At 37.1% G+C, this 24,537-nt stretch overlaps 1 protein-coding gene across 2 annotated transcripts; it reads left to right on the forward strand.

Moving 5' to 3' along the window:
* The first annotated feature begins 267 nt into the window (after positions 1–267).
* On the forward strand, positions 268–24,118 carry kdm4aa (lysine (K)-specific demethylase 4A, genome duplicate a). Of its 2 annotated transcripts, none has more exons than XM_051896888.1 (22): positions 268–427; positions 2,165–2,324; positions 2,439–2,614; positions 3,428–3,542; positions 3,667–3,860; positions 4,479–4,528; positions 4,619–4,722; positions 4,807–4,944; positions 5,376–5,800; positions 8,253–8,425; positions 8,505–10,321; positions 14,334–14,424; positions 17,452–17,633; positions 17,752–17,947; positions 18,680–18,756; positions 19,275–19,330; positions 19,693–19,801; positions 20,063–20,251; positions 20,748–20,918; positions 21,641–21,760; positions 21,841–21,933; positions 22,714–24,118. In XM_051896888.1, the coding sequence occupies exons 2-22, from the start codon at positions 2,178–2,180 to the stop codon at positions 22,849–22,851; spliced, it is 4,761 nt and encodes a 1,586-aa protein (XP_051752848.1). In that variant the 5' UTR covers positions 268–427; positions 2,165–2,177; the 3' UTR covers positions 22,852–24,118. The 2 variants fall into 2 exon arrangements, with proteins under 2 accessions (XP_051752848.1, XP_051752846.1); XM_051896886.1 differs by having other exon boundaries at positions 269–427; positions 8,250–8,425.
* The last annotated feature ends 419 nt before the right edge of the window (positions 24,119–24,537 follow it).

Below are 24,537 nucleotides of genomic sequence, written 5' to 3' on the forward strand. Positions count from 1 at the left end.
ATAAATATCTATAAGGTTCTGTGTTGGATATATAGAGATCTCATAGGACTTAAATAGAGTGTGTTATACATTAATCTACTGTATAAATTTATTTATTCTATAGCTATCTATATGGCCCCATGATCCATATTATATATTATATGGCCCCATATCAGATGTGGAGTGAATCCCTATATCCCTATCTATAATCTATATTATACCTACAAATTTTTCGTATTATCTAATGGCCCCGTAGGGTCCATGTGCAGTGCGTTGATTAGGGGCCGCGCGCAGGGGAACGCCTTCTTCCATCTTTGTAAACAGTGTGCGCGCATGCGCAGTCGCGCTGCACTCTAATGGAGGACATGTCTGAACAGTAAGCGTCTTTTTCTGCGCTGTTTTTCTGAGTTTGCGCCCTCAACATCCCTCAGCTGAGCCCGCGACACCCGTGAGTAAACTCCTCTCGTCCTCTCCTGACACATATGATCGGGTTTTTATGTGTGTGGTGTAATTTCATGTGTGTTTTAGTGCGTGAATGTCGGTGTTTACAGTAGTTAGCCACCAGGCTCATCAAAGTTTGGAGCGGATCAATAATTCATGTAATAACACAGTTATACACTTAAAAAGGCCTTTAATTACACTGTGTAAATGGATATGAGCATGTGTGTGTTGAGCTGAAGCGGCGTGTTTCTGTGACAGGAGTAAGTTTGTGTTCATTTGAGCGGCTTTAGCCGTCAGTGTGTATTTGTTGTTGTTTTTTGCTGTGAGTTTAAGAGATTTCGGGGTCAGAACTTTAAATGGTCCTGAGCAGAACCGGATGATGAGATCCTGACAGATTCATAGTGTAATGTTTTCTGATTAAACTTTCTGAATGATCATATATTATGCGTTTATCTGGCTAATGTCAGCTAGCATGCTAGTGAGAGTTTACATGTGCTTTAACATTTATAATCATAACAGTTATTAAACTCTACAGTGGGTAAATGTTTTTATTATATACCGTGAGCTTGAATAGAAGAGTTTAGTTATGTATTTATGTGTAAAAAAAAAAATGCATGTAGTTTTTCATATAATGTTGATTTAAATTAAACAATTCATTAAGTTTATTTCTGTCAGTAAAGTGCATGTTGTCAACTGTCAAAAGTTGTTTTATTTTAGTTGTTCCAGTTTAAATCAATATGAACTTAATTAATATTGTCTTATTAACTGCTGTTTTATTGTTGTTTTTCTAAATAATTGTTTTTAGTTTAGTTTAGTCGATCCAACAAGTTGGAATATTTACACTTTTTCTGTTCTTATTATTGGTTATAAGTATAATTAAATATAAATAGTAATATTTAAAAAATATATATATATTTATTAATATAATTAAATAAAAACATATTTTATAATTATTTTATAGATTTATTTATATTTTTAGATTTTTAATTAAACATGAAATATAGTTTTTGAAATTGAGCTTTTTATTATTTAAATGAATATTTATTTTTAAATGATGTAAAGTGATAGTTCACCCAAAAATGAAAATTATGTAACTATTCAGTAGCCGTCAGGTTGTTCCAAACCTGTATACATTTCTTTGTTCTGCTGAACACGAAGGAAGATATTTTGAAGGAAGTTTGTAACCAAGCCGCTTTGGGGCACCATTGACTTCCATAGTAGGAAAAAAAAAATACTATGGAAGTCAATGGTGCCCCAGAATTGTTCAGTTTCCCACATTCTTCAAAATATATTCCTCTGTGTTCAACAGACCAAAGAAATTTATACAGGTTTGGAACAACCTGAGGGTTAGTAAATGATGACAAAATTGTAATTTTTGGGTGAACTATCCCTTTAAACTTTGACTTGTATATTATATTTTTATTTCTCTTTTCCTTATTATGCCGATATTCTGAATTGCTGTAAGTTATCATGAATATATTACTACCTTGACCACTAGTAGTAGTAATAGTAGAGGTGGTGATTTACTTGTGGAGTTTAGTAGTTGGTCAGGTGATGTCTTCTGGAGCAAGACACTTGTTAGGAGAAAAATGTAATGTAATGTAATGTAAATGTAAGTTTTACCCACCAGTGTTTCTGTGGTGTAGTTGTTGCATGACTTTAAAAAAAAAAAAAATAGAATGTCATGTTATGGATTTTGTTGACGAAAATTTTTGTTGCTGAATTCTTCATGTTTTTCTTACAGTCCAAGTGACAGAATGGCTTCGGACTCTGTCTCTCAAAGCTCCCAGAGTCCTGCCATCAGGATCATGACCTTTCATCCCACAAAAGAGGAGTTCAAAGACTTCAACAGATACATTGCATATATGGAGTCGCAGGGGGCTCACAGAGCCGGGATGGCAAAGGTTAGCCGCTCTTTGTTGAATAAGATTTTCATTCAGCTCAAATTGCTGCGAGAGATTCTTTTCGTGCTGTGGATGGAAGTTTGCACTGCTCATTGCTGTGTTTGTCTGTTGCAGGTGGTGCCACCAAAGGATTGGAAGCCTCGGCGCACATATGATGACATTGATGATCTGGTGATTCCCGCCCCTATTCAACAGGTGGTCACTGGCCAATCAGGTCTCTTCACTCAGTACAACATCCAGAAGAAGCCAATGACAGTCCGCGAGTTCCGCAAAACAGCCAACACAGACAAGTGAGCAGAAAATGCTGATACATTTAGATGCAATTGAATCCTAATGCCCAAAGAATTCTTTAAAGACTTTAACAAATGTTCCTGATGTTATCATACAGGATTAATCAGTGCACATTATTTTCTAAAGTAATAACATTCTCCACCGATGATGTGACTTTTTCTTTTTTGTCTGGGGTCAGTAAGATTTTTCACCATTCCATTTATTTGATCAAAAATAAAAACTGTAATATTGTGAAATATTATTACAATTTAAAATAACCGTTTCTAATTGAATATTTATTTTAGAATGGAATTTATTCCTGTGATCTGCATTACTCCAGTCTTCAGTGTCACATGATCCTTCAGAAATCATTCTAATATGATTTGCTGCTCAAGAAACATTTCTGATTACTTTCATCAACAGTTGTGCTGCTCGTTTTTTCAGGATTGTTTGATGACTAGAAACGTTAAAAGAACAGCATTTATTTGAAAATAGAATTTTTTTTGTAACATTATAAATGTCTTTACTGTCACTTTAGATCATTTTAATACATCCTTGCTGAATAAAAGTATTAATCTTTCAAAACAACAACAAAAAAAGTACTGACCCCAAACTTTTGAAAGGTAGTGTAAGTCGGATTGAACAGAGAAACATTTGAAAAGCCTACTTTTCAAATCTTGAGGCATAAAAACATATCCTGCCCAACATTATTGTGCACAGTATATTGTTTTTTTACTCTGTGAGATACGTCACAGAAAAAATGCATTGAGAATGTCATATCATGTTGACTTCATGTCACTGTTTAATAAAATGATTCTCCTACTCGACTGCAGGTTCTGTAATCCCAGATATGCTGATTTTGATGAACTGGAGAGAAAATTCTGGAAGAATTTAACATTCAATCCACCATTATATGGAGCAGATGTCAGTGGAACCCTCTATGATCCAGTGAGTAATCTGCCCTTTTCGTTAATGAAATATTCTTCACTACTATATTTCAGTTACAACCCCTGAACACAGTATCATAATAGTGCTATACAATGATTACAAATATATATGTGACTGTATACAGGACGTGACGGAGTGGAATATTGGTCATCTCAACACTATTTTGGACACCGTGGAGAGAGAGAGTGGAATCACAATCAAAGGAGTAAACACTCCATATCTTTATTTCGGGATGTGGAAGAGTACATTCGCTTGGCACACAGAGGACATGGATCTCTACAGCATTAACTACCTTCACTTTGGAGAACCCAAATCCTGGTACTGTCACAGCTTGTGTGTAATATGTGCATTTACAGATAGGAATCAAAGGGAATGTAGCATTTGTTCATATACACTACCATTCAAAAAAAAATGTTTTTAAGATTTTATAAAAGAAATCATTGCTTTTTTATTTTTATTAAAGACATTTTTAACATTCTATTTCAGATCAATGCTGTTCTTTTGAACTTTCGATTCATCAAAAAAACCTGAAAAAATAAATGTTTCATGGTTTCCACAAAAATATGAAGCAGCACAACTGTTTTCAACATTGATAATAATCAGAAATGTTTCTTGAGCAGCAAATCAGCATATTAGAATGATTTCTGAAGGATCATGTGACACTGAAGACTGGAGTAATGATGCTGAAAATTCAGCTTTGATCACATTAATAAATTACATTTTAAAACATATTCAAATAGAAAACAGTTATGTTAAATTGTAACAATATTTCACAATATTACTGTTTTTACTGTATTTTTGATCAAATAAATGCAGCCTTGGTGAGCAGAAAAGACTTCTTTTATAAACAATAAAGCTTACAGACCCTAATAATATTCATACTGTCCTAAAGAGATATCAAATGCATTATTACCAAAGCATTATTATCTTCTGCAGGTACGTTGTGCCTCCAGAGCATGGGAAAAGATTGGAGCGTCTTGCTAAAGGTACAGTGGTCTTTTGAAAACATATTATTAGTTCCTCCTCTTCTTCAGCAGCTCATTAACTCAAGACCCTTCTCATTTTCATTCATGCAGGATTTTTTCCTGGAAGCGCCCAAAGTTGTGAAGCCTTCTTGCGACACAAAATGACTTTAATTTCACCGTCAATTCTGAGGAAGTATGGAATACCCTTTGAGAAGGTTAGTTACCTTGTTTTTATCATCTTATCATGTCATTCTTTATTTTAATCTCATGATTTGACTTCTTTCTGCTTAATTCATTAGGTCACACAGGAAGCAGGTCAGTTCATTGTGACCTTCCCATATGGATATCACACTGGGTTTAACCATGGCTTCAACTGTGCAGAATCCACCAACTTCGCCACCCAGCGCTGGATAGATTATGGCAAACTGGCAACATTAGTATGTTATTTTAACCTCAGTTTTGATTTAGTTTTTGGATCTTAAAGGGATAGTTCACCCAAAAATGAAAATTTCGTCATCATTTACTCACCCTCAAGTTGTTCCAAACCTGTATAAATTTCTTTGTTCTGCTGTACATGAAGGAAGATATTTGGAAGAATGTTTGTAACCAAGCAGATCTCGCCCCCCATTGAATACCATATTAGGAAAAAAAAATACTATGGTAGTCAATGGGGGGAGGCGAGATCTGCTGGGTAACAAACATTCTTCCAAATATCTTCCTTTGTGTTCAGCAGAACAAAGAAATTTATACAGGTTTGGAACAACTTGAGGGTGAGTATATGACAAAATTTTTATTTTTGGGTCAACTATCCCTTTGAGAATAGTACCGCACGTATGTTTTTGTTTGCTGATGTGTGTCTCTTTCTCAGTGTTCCTGCCGGAAGGACATGGTGAAGATATCCATGGATGTGTTTGTTCGCAAGTTCCAACCAGAACGTTATAAACTTTGGAAAGCAGGAAAGGACAATGCGCCCATTGACCACTCAAAGCCCACACCAGAGGTGTCAGAGCTCCTGACAGACGGAAAGACGGAGAACGAGAAGGGAGAGCTCAGCGATAGCAACAAAGCAGATATGCAGGAGGAGAGAGGAGAAGCAGAGACTGGAGAGGAGAAGAAAGCTAACATGGATGGTGGAGAGGAAGACAGCGCAGAAACATTGTCTGGAAAGGAGGTGAAAAGAGAAACAGATGGTGGAAAGGAGAAAACAGAAGCAGAGAAAGGAGAGCTGGAGGTAGAGGAGAAAAAGCCTGTTGGTGATGAAGAACCGAGCAGCACATCAGAGCAAATCAACAGGTGTGTAGAAAGAAAGAAATGTATTTGCACAGCAGCACACGTGTGCAAATACATTTTCACACGTGTGTATAGTGACAGCTGAGGTATGACACACAGCAAAGTGATATTATTCACATTGCATCATCATGATGGTAAATGCCTTATTGTTTTTATATAATTGTTACAAAATAACACAATGAAAATATTAAGAACACAAATTTGTTATTGTTAACTAAAAGTAAATTAAAAAAGTAAAATTGCTTTTCTTAATTTAAATAAAGTTAAAAAAAAAACAGATGAAAACAAACTTTAAAAAGTTTGGCAAATAACTGCTTTGGCAACTAACAGAAATAAATAAGTTTAAGGATTAAAATTACTAAAACTGAAATAAAACGTATTAAAAACTAAATAGAAATTAAAAAACTAAAAAAAACAAAAACAAATAAAAAGTACAAAAACACAACCTAAATTAATATTTAAATGAACTGAAAATATAATGCATGTTCAGTTTATGATAGACTCCACACACTTGAGTCTGTCAACAACAGGACAAATGGAAGAGCGAAAGTTCTCTTTGACACGTCCAGTTTAAACAGCTAATTTGCGCCTCTGTACAGACTTCAGAAGGATACCAGTATCGGAAACAAGTAGATGGTTTATTTTAATGCCGTCCCGGATCCCGTTGAAGGATTATGTTTGTTCTGAGTTCTGTAAATGAGGCAGAGTGTAATGGAAAGTTTGCGAAGAAACTTTTGTTGAAAGATGTAGCAGCCAACTGTATTGGATCTGTCAGCAGCTGCATCACCGCCCCTTTAAAAACGGGTCATTTCAGACAGAGGCTCAGAATGAAGGTTGAAAATAATTTTTCCGCATATATATTTGTTTTTTTGTGTGTGTGTGCAAAAACTTTATTAACATTATGAGTGAACCTCAAGGAACATATTAAAATAATTTAAAAAAAATCCATATCATGACGCCTTTAGGGATGCACCGATCCACGTTTTTCGCTTCCGATACCGATTCCGATACCTGGGATTCAGTATCGGCCGATAGCGATACCAATCCGATATTCAAGTAATAATAAAAAAAGTGCTGAATTACCTAATAAACTGTATCCCTCATTGTGTGGAAGAAACTGGGATCATTCTTTTGTGCAAGGCATCAGGCTTGACTTAAACATTACTTTCCTAACTTTGTAAAACAAAATAACAAACAGACACAAATGTAGTGAATTATTTATTAAATAATTGTGCATCAGTGCAACAACTGTAAATAAACCAATAGCTTCACTAGCTTGGTAGACATTCAAAATAAACAGGAGTCCAGCTGATTCCTTCATTCATGACTCATGGCTTGTTTTTCATGAATGTTTGAGTCATATAACATAAACTAAATATATTTATATATAAATATAGGCTATACTATAAAATTAAAAGACATTTCTTTTAAATTTATAGCAGAGTTTTTTTTTTAATGATATATAGGACAGAACAAAAAATGCTAACAATCTTTCATTGTGCAAAAGTATTATAATATGAACGGCTCCCATACAGAGCGGCACAAAGCGCTTATGCGCATCCCGTGTGCAGAATGATGCGCTTGAAGCAACATGGAGTCACAGCACGCAGCGGCAGCGCGCCGCATTGAAAAATTCAAAGCACAAAGTGAAGATATATTGATGCGTGTTGTATTACCGGTATCGTTGTCTACAGATGAAGTATAATAATAGGAACATTGATTCATCTTGGAGAGAGTTTCATTGTGTTGACTAACGTAACCAAACGTGACACGCAGTTTGAATGCTGAATTGAGAATGACTGACAGCCGCAGCGGAGGGAGACATTTACGTGAACTGTAATTTAACGACTTAAATATTCATCTGTACCTCAAATTAAACTATGGAATGGCTTCAGAACACTTGGAATATAGTGCACGAAAACTTTATGGTGCTTTTTAATGTTTTTGTGCCTTTTGTGGAGCTTAACAATAACACAGAATAGTACACGCACAATATCGGATTTGGATCGCACCCATCCGGCCAATACCCGATCCGGCAAAAATGGCAGTATCGGAGCTGATACCCCATCTGAGTATCGGATCAGTGCATCCCTAGACGCCTTTAATGAATACTATAATAGTAGGCCTATATAAATAATACTCAAATAGCACTGCTATGAAGTAAACACTGTTGAAGGATATGCTAGAAGATATGGTGCCTTATTAGAAAACTACACAATAATTAGAATTTCAACCTACTAAAGTTGAAATACAAAGTTTAATTCAAAACGTCTGTTACATTTCGGAAACTAGTTGTAAATACACTATGAAAATGTTTTTTTTTTTTATCATTATGGTATAACAAGAATTTCTCCCAGTTCTACTGAGGGTGACATCACAGTGGGGATGGTTCATGAATTAAAAAAAAAAAAAAAAAGTATATTGATCTCTGATCTCCCTTCTCTTCATACAGCAGCAGTCCAAAGCAGAACGTGGGGCAGAAGCGGCTCAGACCCAGCACTGTCAACAAAGCAAAAGAAGATGACAATCAAGTGAAAGTAGAAGAGGAGGAAGTTGAGAAAAAGAAAGCCAAACTCAGCCAGACTGAGACAGGTGACGAGAAAGAGCAATCCATCTCCGCTGACCCAGGTAGAGCCTCATATACAGCATATGATACTGGGCGATGCTATAATAAAAATACTAAAACGACCAATGTGTGTTTCTGTAGGTGATGTTAAAGCTGAGGAGACCATGGAGACAGACACGCCTCCTCCACAGCAGCAAGAGAATCAAGCCCCTCCTTACATGGAGGCGGAGCTCTCACCATCAAACCCCACCTCCAGCAGTGACATCACAACGCAGCAAAGAGATGACATCACTCTCTCTGAACCCAGCGATGTCACCTCATCCTCACAATCCACAAACAGCATCGGTGATGATGTGGCTCCGAGCAGTGATGCCTCTCAGTCTGGACATGTCACTCAAAGCTGTGATGTCCAAAGCAAGCCCGATGACATCACTCCAAACAGTGAGCTGACAACTGAGCTCACTGATGCTCAGCCAAGTGACGTCACACCCCATTCCTGTTCCAATGACATCTCTCCCGCTGATGTCACGCCCCTCGTATCTGTAACCAGCAGTATCTCCTCTCAGCACAGCATTAACTCCGCCCCCGCCTGTGATGTCACCACAGAACCCAGCAACAGCACAATAAGCACCATCAGCCATAGTCCGTGTGAGCCTGGCATTAACTCCGCCCCCACCTGTGATGTCCAATCAGAACCCAGCAACAGCACTATAAACACCATCAGCCCTATTCCTTTTGAGTCTGGAATTAACTCCACCCCCACCCGTGATGTCCAATCAGAACCCAGCAACAGCACTATAAACACCATCAGCCCTATTCCATGTGGGTCTGGCATTAACTTCACCCCCACCTGTGATGTCCAATCAGAACCCAGCAACAGCATTATAAACACCATCAGCCCTATTCCATGTGAGTCTGGCATTAACTCTGACCCCACCTGTGATGTCCAATCAGAACCCAGCAACAGCATTATAAACACCATCAGCCCTATTCCATGTGAGTCTGGCATTAACTCTGACCCCACCTGTGATGTCCAATCAGAACCTAGCAACAGCATTATAAACACCATCAGCCCTATTCCTTTTGAGTCTGGAATTAACTCCACCCCCACCCGTGATGTCCAATCAGAACCCAGCAACAGCACTATAAACACCATCCGCCCTATTCCATGTGGGTCTGGCATTAACTTCACCCCCACCTGTGATGTCCAATCAGAACCCAGCAACAGCATTATAAACACCATCAGCCCTATTCCATGTGAGTCTGGCATTAACTCTGCCCCCACCTGTGATGTCCAATCAGAACCCAGCAACAGCACAATAAACACCATCAGCCCTATTCCATGTGAGTCTGGCATTAACTCCGCCCCCACCTGTGATGTCCAATCAGAAATCAGCAGCAGCTTTATAAACACCATCAGCCCTAGTCCATGTGAGCCTGGCATTAACTCCACCCCCACCAGTGATGTCCAATCAGAACCCAGCAACAGCACAATAAACACCATCAGCCCTATTCCATGTGAGTCTGGCATTAACTCCGCCCCCACCTGTGATGTCCAATCAGAAATCAGCAGCAGCTTTATAAACACCATCAGCCCTAGTCCATGTGAGCCTGGCATTAACTCTGCCCCCACCTGTGATGTCCAATCAGAACCCAGCAACAGCCCTCAACACGAGCCCTGCATTAACTCCGCCCTCACATATGATGTTATCACAGAATCCAGCAGCAGCACCATCAATCCTAAGCTTGCAGAATCGTGGTGTAGCTCTGCGTCAGTGGGCAGTAGTCCAGTGTGTCTGCCCGCAGTCCAGCACATCTTCCAGAGAACGCTGAGCCCAGCAGAGGTGCTACACGTCCACAGCTATGCTAAGGGAGATTACAGCGATCCCGAGCCACGCAGTCGGCATGAGAGATACAGAGACAGCGACTCTGATAGTGATTCGCAAGAGGACAGTAAGGTACGTACAATGCCGTCTGTCTCTGTTGTTTAGGCACTTGATTCATTAAAGGGATTGACTGCTGCGATGATGTAATTTTTTAGACCAACCCAGAAGTTAGCGTCACCCTGGTAGTGTTGTCAAAAGTACCGACTTCGATACCAAGTCGATACTGAAATTTTAAAAATGTGACGCTTTGAGCACTGGTGAGTCGATTTGCAAACACCTCTGATTGGCCATTGTGTTCACACGCTCAACATATACATTATGTCTGTGATTGGCTAAAAAGATGATCAACGCACAGGAGCGTTTGAAAGCACACAGAGGTCTTTGAGTTTGAAAGCGTTTTGAAAGCAGGTGCGCTTGAAAATAGGCGTCTATCAGCGGACCGTTCCATTAATAGATGCCTGCTAAACTCTCCCGTGTGTATCTGTGTAAGCGCTCAGTGAAGAGCGTCATTGATGTCAATTTACAATTTACAAAAACAAAATATGTTTTTGAAGTGTTGATCATTGTAGCCAATTACAGACATATCTGATGAGCACGTGAACAAAATGGCCAATCAGAGATGTTTACAAATATGCTCAACAACTCTCAAAGCGTCACATTTTTAAAATTTCACTACCGACTTGGTATCGAAGTCGGTACTTTTGACAACACTACACCCTGGTTCCTTTAACAAGAAACCAATAGGGTTTTCCATTGGCTTTTGGATTTTTGCAGGAAATAACAAAAGTGAACAACAAAAGTGTTTGATTCTTAAATGTTCCGTTCATCATGATAACCTTCACAGATGAATACAACTTTTATGAATTTTGAAGCCTAAATACAATCGGAAGTAGACATGTGCCGATATTCAGTAAAACCATTTATCACGATAATGAATATGCGCAATATTGTTATTGCAGACATTTCAAAATACCGTGAATAATTATTTATGAATTATTCAAATTTTAATAATACATTTTAAGAATACTTTCCCCATCAACCGTATAAAATGCACAAAACCGCTGTATTCTGCGTCAAAGGGACACACGCACTCAGATGTAAACAAGCCCAATGTGCACGAGAAGCACATGGTGGAACGAGTGAAGGAGACGCGCAGCGCGCTGAATAAAAGTGAACATTCACTCTCTGACAGCAGAGGGTGCTGATGGAACAGCAGAAATGCAGCGGTTACCCCGGAAAACCAGTAAACAAAGCAGCTGCTACTGAACAGTATTTAAAATGCTTTAAACAGCCATTCAGTTTTTGTAAATCGAAATGTTGTTCATCACAGCACCAAATACTTAATACTCAAATACTTAATAGGCTATTTATTAACTTAAACATTTTTATATTTTGATCTGGACTACAACATGCCCTATAATGATTGAAAATGTTCTGATTATTTGTTATTGTTCAGTAAAACTTAGTGACATAAGGCTTCATTAGTTAGCATGTGAATTCATTATTACCAAACTGAAAATGAAAAATACTTATAAAGCATTTATTAATCTTAGTTAATGTTAATTTCTTTGTTAATGTTTAATAACATTACTAACATCAAAAGTTGTAACTATAATTTAATTGACCTGAGCTAAAACTAACAGTGATCAGTTGTATCTTTTAACTAACATTAACAAAAAAATAATACCTTCTGTACCTTCAATATCGTGATAATACTAGGGCCCTATGATTCATAAAAATGGAATTTAGTATATAACGTGAAATGTCACGGAATTTGTCAAATTTTTGATTAATGAATAAAAAGCAGGTCAGTACACTTAAATCAAATCGCGATATAGACAAGTGTCCGTGAATATTAGACCGCAAATAGACTATAATATTAAATATGTATCCTGCATGTCTGTGTGCCTCTGAAATGAATGACACGGAATCGCGGTTTCATTTACCTCACACACATGCGCGAAAGCACACGCACTGAAGCGAACTCACTATTTGAGGAAATGAACGCACGAAATTCATCTCCAGAGCCGCTCTGAAAGTCACTTCATCAGCATTTAACCGCTTCGTTTGAGAAAACTATCATCATGAACACAGAGAAACTCAAAGCTCGGCAACCCGTCAAAATAAAAGTTTGATTTAACTTGACAGAAACATATTGGTGTTGTACAGTAGAATTTAGATAATTAATTTAATAATAAATTATTAAAAACTATCTTTTAAAGGAATAACCTCAATTTTTCTTCCATGTTTTAATTTTAACAGTAAAGCTCTGTTGTGCAGCACATTGTTTGACAAAAAAGTTGAATTTCATGATTAAAAGATAAATTAAATGGTATGCATTTTTGATTGCCAGAAAAATTAAAATACAGAACAGAATTTCTGAGAAAAAAAAAAAACATTTCATAAAAATACTTTATTTTTATTAATAAATTTTGTTGTTTTTAAGAATTAAATTATTTAGACATGCTTTTTGATTATTAAAATGTAATTAAACCATTAAAATGGAATCCAGAAAAGTTAAAACAGAAAACAGAATTTGGTAAAAATTTAATTTGGGGAAAGAATAAAACGGATATCATAGGACCCTAAAAAATGTCATTTTTTGTTAAACTTTTAATAAATTGTTGGTAAATTGGACAAGTTTCATTATTTCCATTAATTAGACATGCTTTTTGATTACTAAAATTTAATTTAACCATTGAAATGGAGTCCAAAAAAAAAAAAAAAACTGAAAAAAACGGAATCCAGAAAAATTAAAACGGAAAAAACGGAATTTGGGAAAAAATAAAACGGATTTCATAGGGCCCTATAATACCGTATACCATGATTAAAGCTTCAGCAATTATCGCAACATGAAAATTTGATACGTTACATGCCTAATCGGTAGAAGTAAAAAGTTAGAGTTAGGCTATAAACGAACTACACCATGGTCACATGACTTCAACGTCACCACCATTAATCTTCAGACAACTCTTTGTCTTTATTTAAAACTAAAAAGTTTGAGTTAGAAAGTTTGAGTAAGAATAGTTTGCAAGAGCACAATTATAAACACAACAAAGCTGTAAAAACGAACATGTGAATAGATGAGTGTCACAGACAACCTCTCATTTAGCCTCTTTTTTCAAGACAAGCAAAAAGATCACAAATGGGGTATTACTGATGCATTTTATGTTACAGAATAAAATGTGAAAATATCTTGAGGTTATGTTAACCACAGACCTTATTTCAGGGATTTAACCAAAAACCCATTGACTTTGGGAACTTGAAATTCAAAAATTCTAACTTGCTTCTCAGTTTTAGGACTCATTCCTGCATCATTCTATAATGCAAATCAGTTAGCAGTGAAAAAACACCCACAAAAGTACTACTGAACATAGTTCTTCTTCTTTACTCCCTGAGCACTAGATTGTAGAGGATGTGGTATATTACCTCATGCTAGGAAACAATACTGGTTCTGTACAGCATCACTTCGCTACCGCAGTCGCAGCTGTTTAAAATGATGACACTGCACACTACTACTTCACCTCTGGATATGTGCCTTATGCTTACAGTGCTCTTCCTCATCCGATGAATAACTGCTGTCATCAATTAAAACATGCACAAACATCTCTCTTAATAAAAGTCAGAGTACCACCTGCTTTCATGATTAGAAGTAGAGTGACGGTGTTGTTATTTTTTTTTTTAGCGTGACGTTAATTGCTCCAGGCAATATAATAAAATAATTTACATGGAAAGGAAAGCCTAATTTACATGGAAAGGAAAGTTGAAAAGAATGAAAAGAATGACAATAATTTAAATGCTCAAATGCATTTCAGTGCATTTATCTGTGGAGATTATGCAGGTTTATGTGCTTAGTGTAATTATTGTATCCAAAAACAAACTTTGTTCTGAATTATTATTTTTACATTTTTATGCTATAAAATTAAATTAAATTAATTAAAAGCTATAGTTTTTTTTTTTCACATTTAATTTGACTGGTATTTCTGTCACAAAATCACAAACGCCCTGCTGTTCCATCATGAATCACTAGGGGGTTTGCGAGCTCTGCTGTGCATAATGAGTGTGAGTCTGTGTCGTCCTGTAGAAAGAAGATGAACGTCCAGTGGAAGCTCAGCACAGACTTCCCAGACTCCCAAGGCACCATCCTCTGATGAAGGACAGCATCAGTGATGAAGGTCAGTGTGCACGTGTACATTATTGAAGTACTAAAATTACTAAAACCAAAACTCAGACAGAAAAATTAAAAGTTAAATAAAAATTAAAAAAACATAATATCTATAAATTGATTAATTCGATTCGATTCTGCATTTTAATATGCATTCATAGGGTTATTGAAATGCTTCCCTCAATGTGTCTTAGTCAGGGTAAGAATAACACAGCAACCTTCAGGAGGTCAGCGAGTAAGGGCAAAAACAAACAAACAAAAAACCTTTTGTCCATTGTTAATGTTAGTTCATGTTAGTTCTTAATGATCCTACATAACTTTTTTAATAACCTATAAAAATTGGCATTTGTGGAAATTTACATAAGCCAAAACTTTAAAAGGGCTTTAAAAGTATTGTTGGGCCTAGTTCATAGTTAACTATAGTGGAGAATAGTGTTAAAGGCTACACAACCTTATTAAAATGTTCCAGGTACATTAAACATACTAATGCTTACATGGAGAGACTACCCTAGAATAACATGCTCTTTCCCAAATAATCCTAAACTAACCTTTCTTCACGGAATAGTAAGAAAAGCCCTCTTTGTTCTCTTTATACGGAACATATTTCTAATGATGATTCTGAAAGAAAACACGCTGGGTTTCTGCTGTTGCTATAGTAACGAACGTGCATCTGATTGATCAGAAAGAAGATAGTCATATACATCTAGGATGGCTTGAGGGTGAGTAAAGCTTGGAGTAATTTTCATTTGAAAGTGAACTAATCCTTTAATGGGCCATTCCTGGTTCACCCGATTCCTTGAAAATGTGGATTCATTCAGAAACTAAACACTGCTGTATGTTGCTCGGGTGATATTTCCCTTGGCAAAAATGAGCAAAAACAGACAATATGGTGTCTAAAATATAATACAATATTAACTTTGTATTTATTAATCTGTTGTATAAAATCAGTATCACATTTGTGATAATCATTACCCATGTTTCACACGATATATATGAGACATATATATAAATATGAGACAAACTCATACAGGGGCATTTTTGCCCCAATATCTTGAATTTTAGGGCCATTCTAACTGCATTCTATAGGCTATGTCATGCAGTGAGTTGTTTCCCTACAACTGTACAGGTGCTGGTCATATAATTAGAATATCATCAAAAAGTTGATTTATTTCACTAATTCCATTCAAAAAGTGAAACTTGTATATTATATTCATTCATTACACACAGACTGATATATTTCAAATGTTTATTTCTTTTAATTTTGATGATTATAACTGACAACTAAGGAAAATCCCAAATTCAGTATCTCAGAAAATTAGAATATTACTTAAGACCAATACAAAGAAAGGATTTTTAGAAATCTTGGCCAACTGAAAAGTATGAACATGAAAAGTATGAGCATGTACATCACTCAATACTTAGTTGGGGCTCCTTTTGCCTGAATTACTGCAGCAATGCGGCGTGGCATGGAGTCGATCAGTCTGTGGCACTGCTCAGGTGTTATAAGAGCCCAGGTTGCTCTGATAGTGGCCTTCAGCTCTTCTGCATTGTTGGGTCTGGCATAACGCATCTTCCTCTTCACAATACCCCATAGATTTTCTAGGGGGTTAAGGTCAGGCGAGTTTGCTGGCCAATTAAGAACAGGGATACCATGGTCCTTAAACCAGGTACTGGTAGCTTTGGCACTGTGTGCAGGTGCCAAGTCCTGTTGGAAAATGAAATCTGCATCTCCATAAAGTTGGTCAGCAGCAGGAAGCATGAAGTGCTCTAAAACTTCCTGGTATACGGCTGCGTTGACCTTGGACCTCAGAAAACACACTGGACCAACACCAGCAGATGACATGGCACCCCAAACCATCACTGACTGTGGAAACTTTACACTGGACTTCAAGCAACGTGGATTGTGTGCCTCTCCTCTCTCCCTCCAGACTCTGGGACCCTGATTGCCAAAGGAAATGCAAAATTTACTTTCATCAGAGAACATAACTTTGGACCACTCAGCAGCAGTCCAGTCCTTTTTGTCTTTAGCCCAGGCAAGACGCTTCTGACGCTGTCTGTTGTTCAAGAGTGGCTGAAACCCATGTCTTGCATACGTCTGTGCGTAGTGGTTCTTGAAGCACTGACTCCAGCTGCAGTCCACTCTTTGTGAATCTCCCCCACATTTTTGAATGGGTTTTGTTTCACAATCCTCTACAGGGTGCGGTTATCCCTATTGCTTGTACACTTTTTTTTCTACCACATCTTTTCCTTCCCTTCACCTCTCTATTAATGTGCTTGGACACAGAGCTCTGAATACTGAATTTGGGATTTTCCTTAGTTGTCAGTTATAATCATCAAAATTAAAAGAAATAAACATTTGAAATGTATCAGTCTGTGTGTAATGAATGAATATAATATACAAGTTTCACTTTTTGAATGGAATTAGTGAAATAAATCAACTTTTTGATGATATTCTAATTATATGACCAGCACCTGTATGAAACATAAGATGACCTATGTAGGTCTGGAGTGGGGGCATTAAATGTGTCAGTCACTTTAACGTGTTATTTTTTTTAATTATTATTATTAATTAAATTAATGCGTTAAATCAACAGCTCTAATTAAAACAAAACATGTTAGTAACGAGTTCCACGTGTGCAGTTAAATGCGGAAGCAGCTGTGCATAGATTCCCACACTATTTTATTATTAATTAGTTTCAGTCTGAAGTGTTTGAAGTGTGTAATTTCTACGCACTAGCACCACTAGACAGAATGACAAATATTTGCACATTGTGCAAATCGACAGACCTACCCTAAGCTCATGACACCACTAGTTGAGTCATGGTTTCTATGTCAGGCTGATCAAACTGAGCAATGTTGAAATGTTCCACAGAGTCACAGTGTTGGACTCTTCAGGAAGTCACCATAAGAATGCTTTACAGACTGTTGTCACTGCACATTTAACTTTGACAGAAAGTATTTTAACAACGGAAAAGTTACTAAATGCATAAAAGCATCTGCTGAATGAAGAATGTTGTGATTGTGTGTGCATGTGCAGAGCTGCAGGATCAGGCTGCATCAGAGGAGGACGGACTGGACGGGGAGGCCTGGGCACGACCTTTGACCCAGCTGTGGCAGAACAGACCCTATAATCCAGAAAGAGAGAGAGAGTACAACAGAGAGATGGGTCTGCTGCCTCCGTACTGCGCTGTGTGCATGCTCTTCCAGGCACATCAACGGGTATGTCAGCCTGTTTCAGACATCTGTTTTTATTTCCTTCCTCTCACTGGAGTGTAACAGATGTCTGACACTTCCTGTGCTTTCCTGTACAACATCTTGTTTATGTGTTTGTGTTCAGTCTGAAGGGGGCGAGAGTGAGCCGGCCGTGGTGCTGCCTGGGGGTCAGAAAAGGACCAAGCCTCTGATTCCAGAAAGATGTTTCACCACCACCACAGAGGACAGCGCAGATATCCAGCCGTCCACACCCCACCTGGAGGAGGACGGTACCAGCCTGCTCATCAGCTGCTCCCTGTGCAGTGTCCGTGTGCACACCAGTGAGTACTGGCCTGTCACAATACTGGATAGTTCCCCATTTTATACAGTACCATTCAAAAGTTTGGAGTCATTAAGATTTTTTTAAAAGAAATTAATACTTTTATTCAGCAAGGATGCATTAAATTGATCAGAAGTGACAGTAAAGACATTTATAATGTTACCAAAAGAGTTCTATTTCAAATAACTGCTCTATTACTGTTTTCAACATTAATAATAATCAGAAATGTTTCTTGAGCACCAAAATAGCATATTAGAATGATTTCTGATGGATCATGTGACACTGAAGTCTGGAGTAATGATGCTAAAAATTCAGCTTTGATCACAGGAATAAATTACATTTTAAAATATATTCATAGAAATAGAAAACTCTTATTTTAAATTGTAAAAATATTTCTCTATATTACTGTATTTTTGATCAAATAAATGCAGCCTTGATGAGCAGAAGAGAAAACATTAAAAAATCTTGCCGACCCCAAACTTTTGAATGATGGTATAGTTTGTCTGGTTATAACATGGATTTTAATGTAATTTCTTTCAGTTATGATGCCTTAAATTAAGATTTTCTAAATAAAAAATATAGACTATTAGGGAACAAGTGTCCAGCATACATGTGAACTTTTTCAGTACTGTTTGAAATCCCAGGATGCACCATGGACAAATAAGTGGTCTCATCATAGATTTGAACATACTGTGTCAGGAAAAGTCTTTTTAGTTTGTGCTGTTTGTTCTAGGTTGTTATGGTGTGGCCCCTCTGAGAATTTCCAAAGACTGGAAATGTGCCCGCTGTAAAGCCAGCGCCTTCGCTGAGGTACACATAAACACTTTTACATATAGTGGCCCAAAAATGTTTGGACACATAAAGAAATAGTTCACCCAGAAATTCTATCCTTATTGTTGTTAAAAACCTGTTTAACTTTCTTCGAAGTTTTCCCCTATAAGATTTTGTGCTTTTCCATAAAGTGAAAGCAGACAGTCAGACAGCAGACAGACCAAAAAGAACAAAAATACAAGTAACATACAGGAACGCCAGTTTGAAATATGTATATGAAATATTGTAAATATTGTATATGTATATGAAATAAGAATACAACACCTAGTATTCTTTTTGTGAAAATGTTTTACTTGAACAGTGTATTTTTCTTTAAAATGAATGACACTTGCTTTGATGTTTCTGTAATACAGTGATATTCATACATTTAAGTGTCCAAATACTTCTTGGGCCACTGTACACCTGCATTAAACACATAATGATCTTTCATCTCTCCATTCAATGACAAGTAGGATGTGTTGTATGTCAATGATGTTTGAATCTGTGATTCTTGACAGAGTTGCTGTCTATGTTCGTTGAGAGGAGGAGCATTACACAGAGCCAATAATGGCAAGTAAGTAAAATGAAAGTCCATTAGAGGGCAGGACTGAGGAAACACATAGCCAATGACCCTTACATTAGCTGTGTTTTTGTGGATTTTGTGTGCTTTAGACCAACAAGAACCTTTTTGTTTCCATGTAACCTCGCTTATTACACAATACTGGTTTGAGATTTTTTTTTGACATTATTATTCATATTATTTCACCCCCACCCCCCAAAAGTTGTAACATTTTTGCAGTAATCAGTGGGAATAAAAATACAAAACCATCACTGAAAATAATGGTAATTACACAAGGGGTTTTGTGAGATTCATCGTGCTTTTTTCTTCAGCATCTGTTAATGTTGTATAAACCTGACATTTGTCTCCATGCGCAGATGGGTTCACGTCCTGTGTGCGGTGGCAGTGCTAGAAGCTCGCTTTGTGAACATCACTGAACGATCGCCCGTGGATCTCAGCGGCATTCCCTTACAGAGATTCAAACTGGTGAGTTTTTGCATTTAAAGGGCCACCCTTTAGCAACATTTCACTTCTCGACATGGCTCTACACCAAACCTCCATTAATCAACAACCTGACGTGTCTTAAATGCAAGAGTGCAGTTAATGCAAGAGAACAACACATTTTGCCGCAGTTTGTAACTTTAGGATGTTGACTTTATTTATATCTGCACTTGGGGCCTTTCGTCCTGACTCACTTCCTCTAGTCTAAGCTGACTTCCTGTGAGCTTTTATTGTGTCTGCTTATAGAAATGCTACTACTGCAAACGGCGGATGAAGAAAACGTCAGGCTGTTGTGTGCAGTGTTCTCACGGTCGCTGCCCCACCTCATACCATCCCACCTGCGCACAGGCTGCGGGCGTCATCATGCACCCAGACAACTGGCCCTTTGTCGTCTACGTCACCTGTTGCCGCCACAAAGGGCCTGTACAATCAGAGGTATTGAGCTCTGAAACACTGAGGTTCTGCAATTTCACACATGAATGCACTATAATTAGATGTGGCTGCTACAGATGGACCAAAAGTCACTTCCTATTTCTTGTTTCTTTTTTTAGACATTTTTAAGCAAGGCGTAAGTGTTCAAATACTTTTTAGGGACACTATAGACAGAATATGTCCACAAACCATAATTAAAAAATAATACATTTATGACAGTGGTCATTTGCATAATGTGCACCCAAACTCCACCCACCATTGCTTTGATAATTTGCCCCTGATATAAATAGTATATTACTTTTATTGTGAAAAGCATCTACCCTTCTATCCACTAAGTGACCATCATTTATGTTGATGCCATGATCGGTCATTTAAAACAAATTCCAGAAGAATTTAAATGGAATAAAATGGAATTTGGAGGAAAAATAATACGGAATTTGGGAAGAAATAAAACAGATTTCATAGGGCCCTACCTCTGATGTCTGTTTCTCCTTTGCAGCGTAATAAAGCAGCCATGCGAGAGCTCAGCGTGGGTCAGAAGGTCATCTGCAAGCACAAAAACGGACGCTACTACCAGTGTGAAGTCATACAGCTGACAAAAGAGACATTTTATGAGGTCAACTTTGACGATGGCTCCTTCAGTGATAACCTTTTCCCAGAGGACATTGTGGTAAGGGACAAGACATGCATTTTTAACTACATTTACCAATTAATAATTCATGAAAAACATGGAAGTATCAGGGAATATTTTATATTTTGAATATTTAGTTTTGCAGGCCTGGAAAAGTCATATTAATAATATCTTAGAAGTTATTGAATGATTAAATTAATCTTGAAAGTTTTAACTAGCGATTAACTTTTGGGTCAGTAAGATTTTTAAATGTTTTTGGAAGAAGTCTCTTCTGTTCACCAAGGCTGCATTTATTTGATCAAAAATACAGTAAAATTGTGAAATATTATTACAGTTTAAAATAACCATTTTCTATGTGAACATATTGTAAAATGTAATTTATTCCTGTGATTCAAAGCTGAATTTTCAGCATCATTACTCCACACTTCAGTGTCACATGATCCTTCAGAAATCATTCTACTATGCTGATTTGCGGCTCAAGAAACATTTCTGATTATTATCAATGTTGAAAACAATCGGGCTCTTTGAAACTCTTTGAAATAGAAATCTTTTGTAACATTATAAATGTCTTTACTGTTATTTTTGGTCAATTTAATGCATCCTTTCTGAATAAAAATATTCTTTCTTTCCCAAAAACAAAACAAAAAAAACATTGCTGACATTACTGACTCTAAACTTTTAAACCGTAGTGTATGTTTTGTCCAATTATGACTACAATATTTTATATTGTATAAATATTGTATATTAATGGTTTTGTGTAGAACCGAGACTGTGCTCAGCTGGGTCCGCCACCACAGGGTGAAGTGGTTCAGGTCCGATGGACGGATGGTCTTGTCTATGGAGCCAAATTCGTGGCAGCTCATGTCATTCAGATGTACCAGGTAAATGTCTCAGAGAAGAGTTCAAGCAGAGGTTCCCGTGTCTGCGTTTAGCCGTTTAGTAAATTACTGCTTCTCTTCAGGTGGAGTTTGAGGACGGATCGCAGCTGACAACTAAAAGAGATGACGTCTACACCCTAGATGAAGAGCTGCCCAAGAGGGTCAAATCTCGTCTGGTGAGCTCCATATTTTAAATATTTTAAAAATACCCAAATAAAAATAAAAAATAGTGACGTGACGATAGTACTTCATAGTCGTTGAGCTTATAGTTCAAAATCAGCAATAATTCATAATCTTCTGCATATAGAGTTCAACAGTCGGGTTCCGGAAGTAAAAACTCTATTCATTTTCTCCATAAGGAAATTGATTTTTAACGATAAACCTTTAAAGTCAGACCAACTGTGAGCTACGAGGTTGATAATCGATGGAATATGCTTCTCTTGAAGCCATCAGTCTGCATTATTTCCACTTATTTTTAAAGTAAGTGTGTTTATTAGCTGAATTTTTGGTGGAAAACTACATTACCCATGACGCTGTACAGAAAATACCACCAATCAAAGAGTTGCGGTGAGCAAATGTAATCGAAACAATCTCGCTATGCTATCAAAATACTTTTGTGTGTATGTCATATAGTGTTTATATTTCTCCATAGTTTTTAATTTGTTTATGCTGTTCGCAATGCTTCATGGGATTGTAGTTCTTTCCCCTCATTAAAGCCATCAAGGCTTTTTTTCTGATTTTCAAATACTTGTTTGCTTCAAATCAAATTTTGTAATGTGATTCAGCTCGTAGCTGGTTGGTTTGGTTCATGGCTTATAACTATTTAATTAAGACTCTTTTTTTTTTTTTTTTTTTTTTTGAAATCACTATGGAAAAAAATAATTAAAAAAAATAAATAAACGCAGCTGAAAAAGTGTGCAGGCACTAATATTGATTTTCGTGTGTGTGTGATTCAGTCTAAGGCCTCAGACATGCGTTTTGACGGGATGTTTGGAGAGAAGAAGGTTCAGGAGAGCAAAAGACAGCGAGTGATCAACTCCAGGTACAGAGGTGACTACATCGAACCCGTCATCTACCGAGCCATCATGGAGTAGCCATCGACGACACGGCCTTCACCTAAAACCACCAGCACTCTTCCAGCGGACTCTAGCACACCCTGCCAATATCAGCCGTGTTCAGTTTGCAGGTGTCGGACACCTGGATGGGTTTAACCACTCACCCATCTATTCTGATATCATCTGGAGTCGAGGCAGGGCGTTTCACAGTGTCTTTCTCAGAATGCAGCTTTGTCATTGGGTGTGGTGATGTCCTTTTAACCTCAGCGCTGTGAAACTGTGCCACACACACTCTAAAAATAAAAACACTTCAGCATGAACATCCTGTTCATGAAGTCGCTCTAAATCACATTCAATTTCATAAAAAATATCTAATTTTATCAAATTGCATTAATTTATTTGACTCAATTCAGGGTGCTGTTTCTACCCGTATTTTACCTAACGGAGGTGCCATTGCATTTTATGAACGCGGATCTCCTTTTTTTAAGATCTACACTGTCATAAATTGTGCAGTTGAGATCCTGAATATTGTACATTATTTGGAACATAATGAATTCAGCGTGTCTTTGAGGGTCATTTTGTACAAGCCTATTTATTACCTGGTGCTTTACGAAAGTAACTTGCAATATACGTGTGAGTTTCAGTGCTGTCGAAGTTCAATGCCAATGGGTGTGTTCTGTTTTTGGAAGGAGGATTGTGAAAAATAGATAGCGAAATGCCAAGGATCTCACTTTCTCAACTGTTCAGAGCCCTGCCTTGCACTCTGGTTCAATACACTTTCATTTAGACGTTTCTTTTAATGTAGCTTACTGCTGTCAACATTTTATCAAAAGCCCCACGGTTTTAATAAGCTATTTTTGCACTTCTCAGCTGTACTTTTATGAATTGTCATTTTTGTCCTTGCAGTAGCCAAGCTCTAGAGACAGAAATGCACTTATGAAAGCTGAGAAGGCCCTTGTTTGAGCCGACAGCATTAGGAGAAAGTAAGGTTGTTGCAGTTCTTAAGTTGTTCGATAGATAGGGCTAATCTTCACTATAAAAAAAAGAAAATTATAAGATTTTTTTCTATCAAGAAGCCTATTTTATTGCTATGTTTTATGATACATGTTTAATGTTCATGTGAGATAGAGTTGTATGTAGTTAATTTAAAAAAATCTTGAGCTTTCGCTACGTTTCTTCTGCCTCTTGTTTTGCTTTCAAACATGAGCCTCGTTCTCACTGCACTTCTGAATGCAGAGGCTCTAGGACTTCCATACATGTATTTTGTAAAAATCATTAATGTGCATCAGTAAAAGATGTGAGCTGACATGGTTCTTATACTGAAGTGTCTTTTTTTGTTTTACTTGCATTGCAAAACTAACTTTTTAACACAGTATTTTTTTAGATGCAGGCATACTGTATGTGGCATAAACCATACCTGCAAATCTCCGTTCTGACATTGAAATAGCATTATATTTTTTTCAAAACTTGTTTTATTTAACCTTTTAAGTTGTTTAAATCATAGTTTTATGGTTATTTTGTTACTATAGACATTGGTGTTGTTTCATAACAATGTTGCTCCCAACATATAGTTCTATTTTAATATCAGAATTTTCCGGAACTATTTTAACTGCTGATTCCAATAAATTTTTAGAAGAAAAATTCCCCATCCGTCACCTTTTTCGCCGGTCTGGAGTTTGCAGGTATGATACACATGCAGCTATGTAAACTGTAAATAACATTTAT

The sequence above is a fragment of the Ctenopharyngodon idella genome, chromosome 6 (assembly GCF_019924925.1).
Source record: "Ctenopharyngodon idella isolate HZGC_01 chromosome 6, HZGC01, whole genome shotgun sequence".
Taxonomy (NCBI): domain Eukaryota; kingdom Metazoa; phylum Chordata; class Actinopteri; order Cypriniformes; family Xenocyprididae; genus Ctenopharyngodon; species Ctenopharyngodon idella.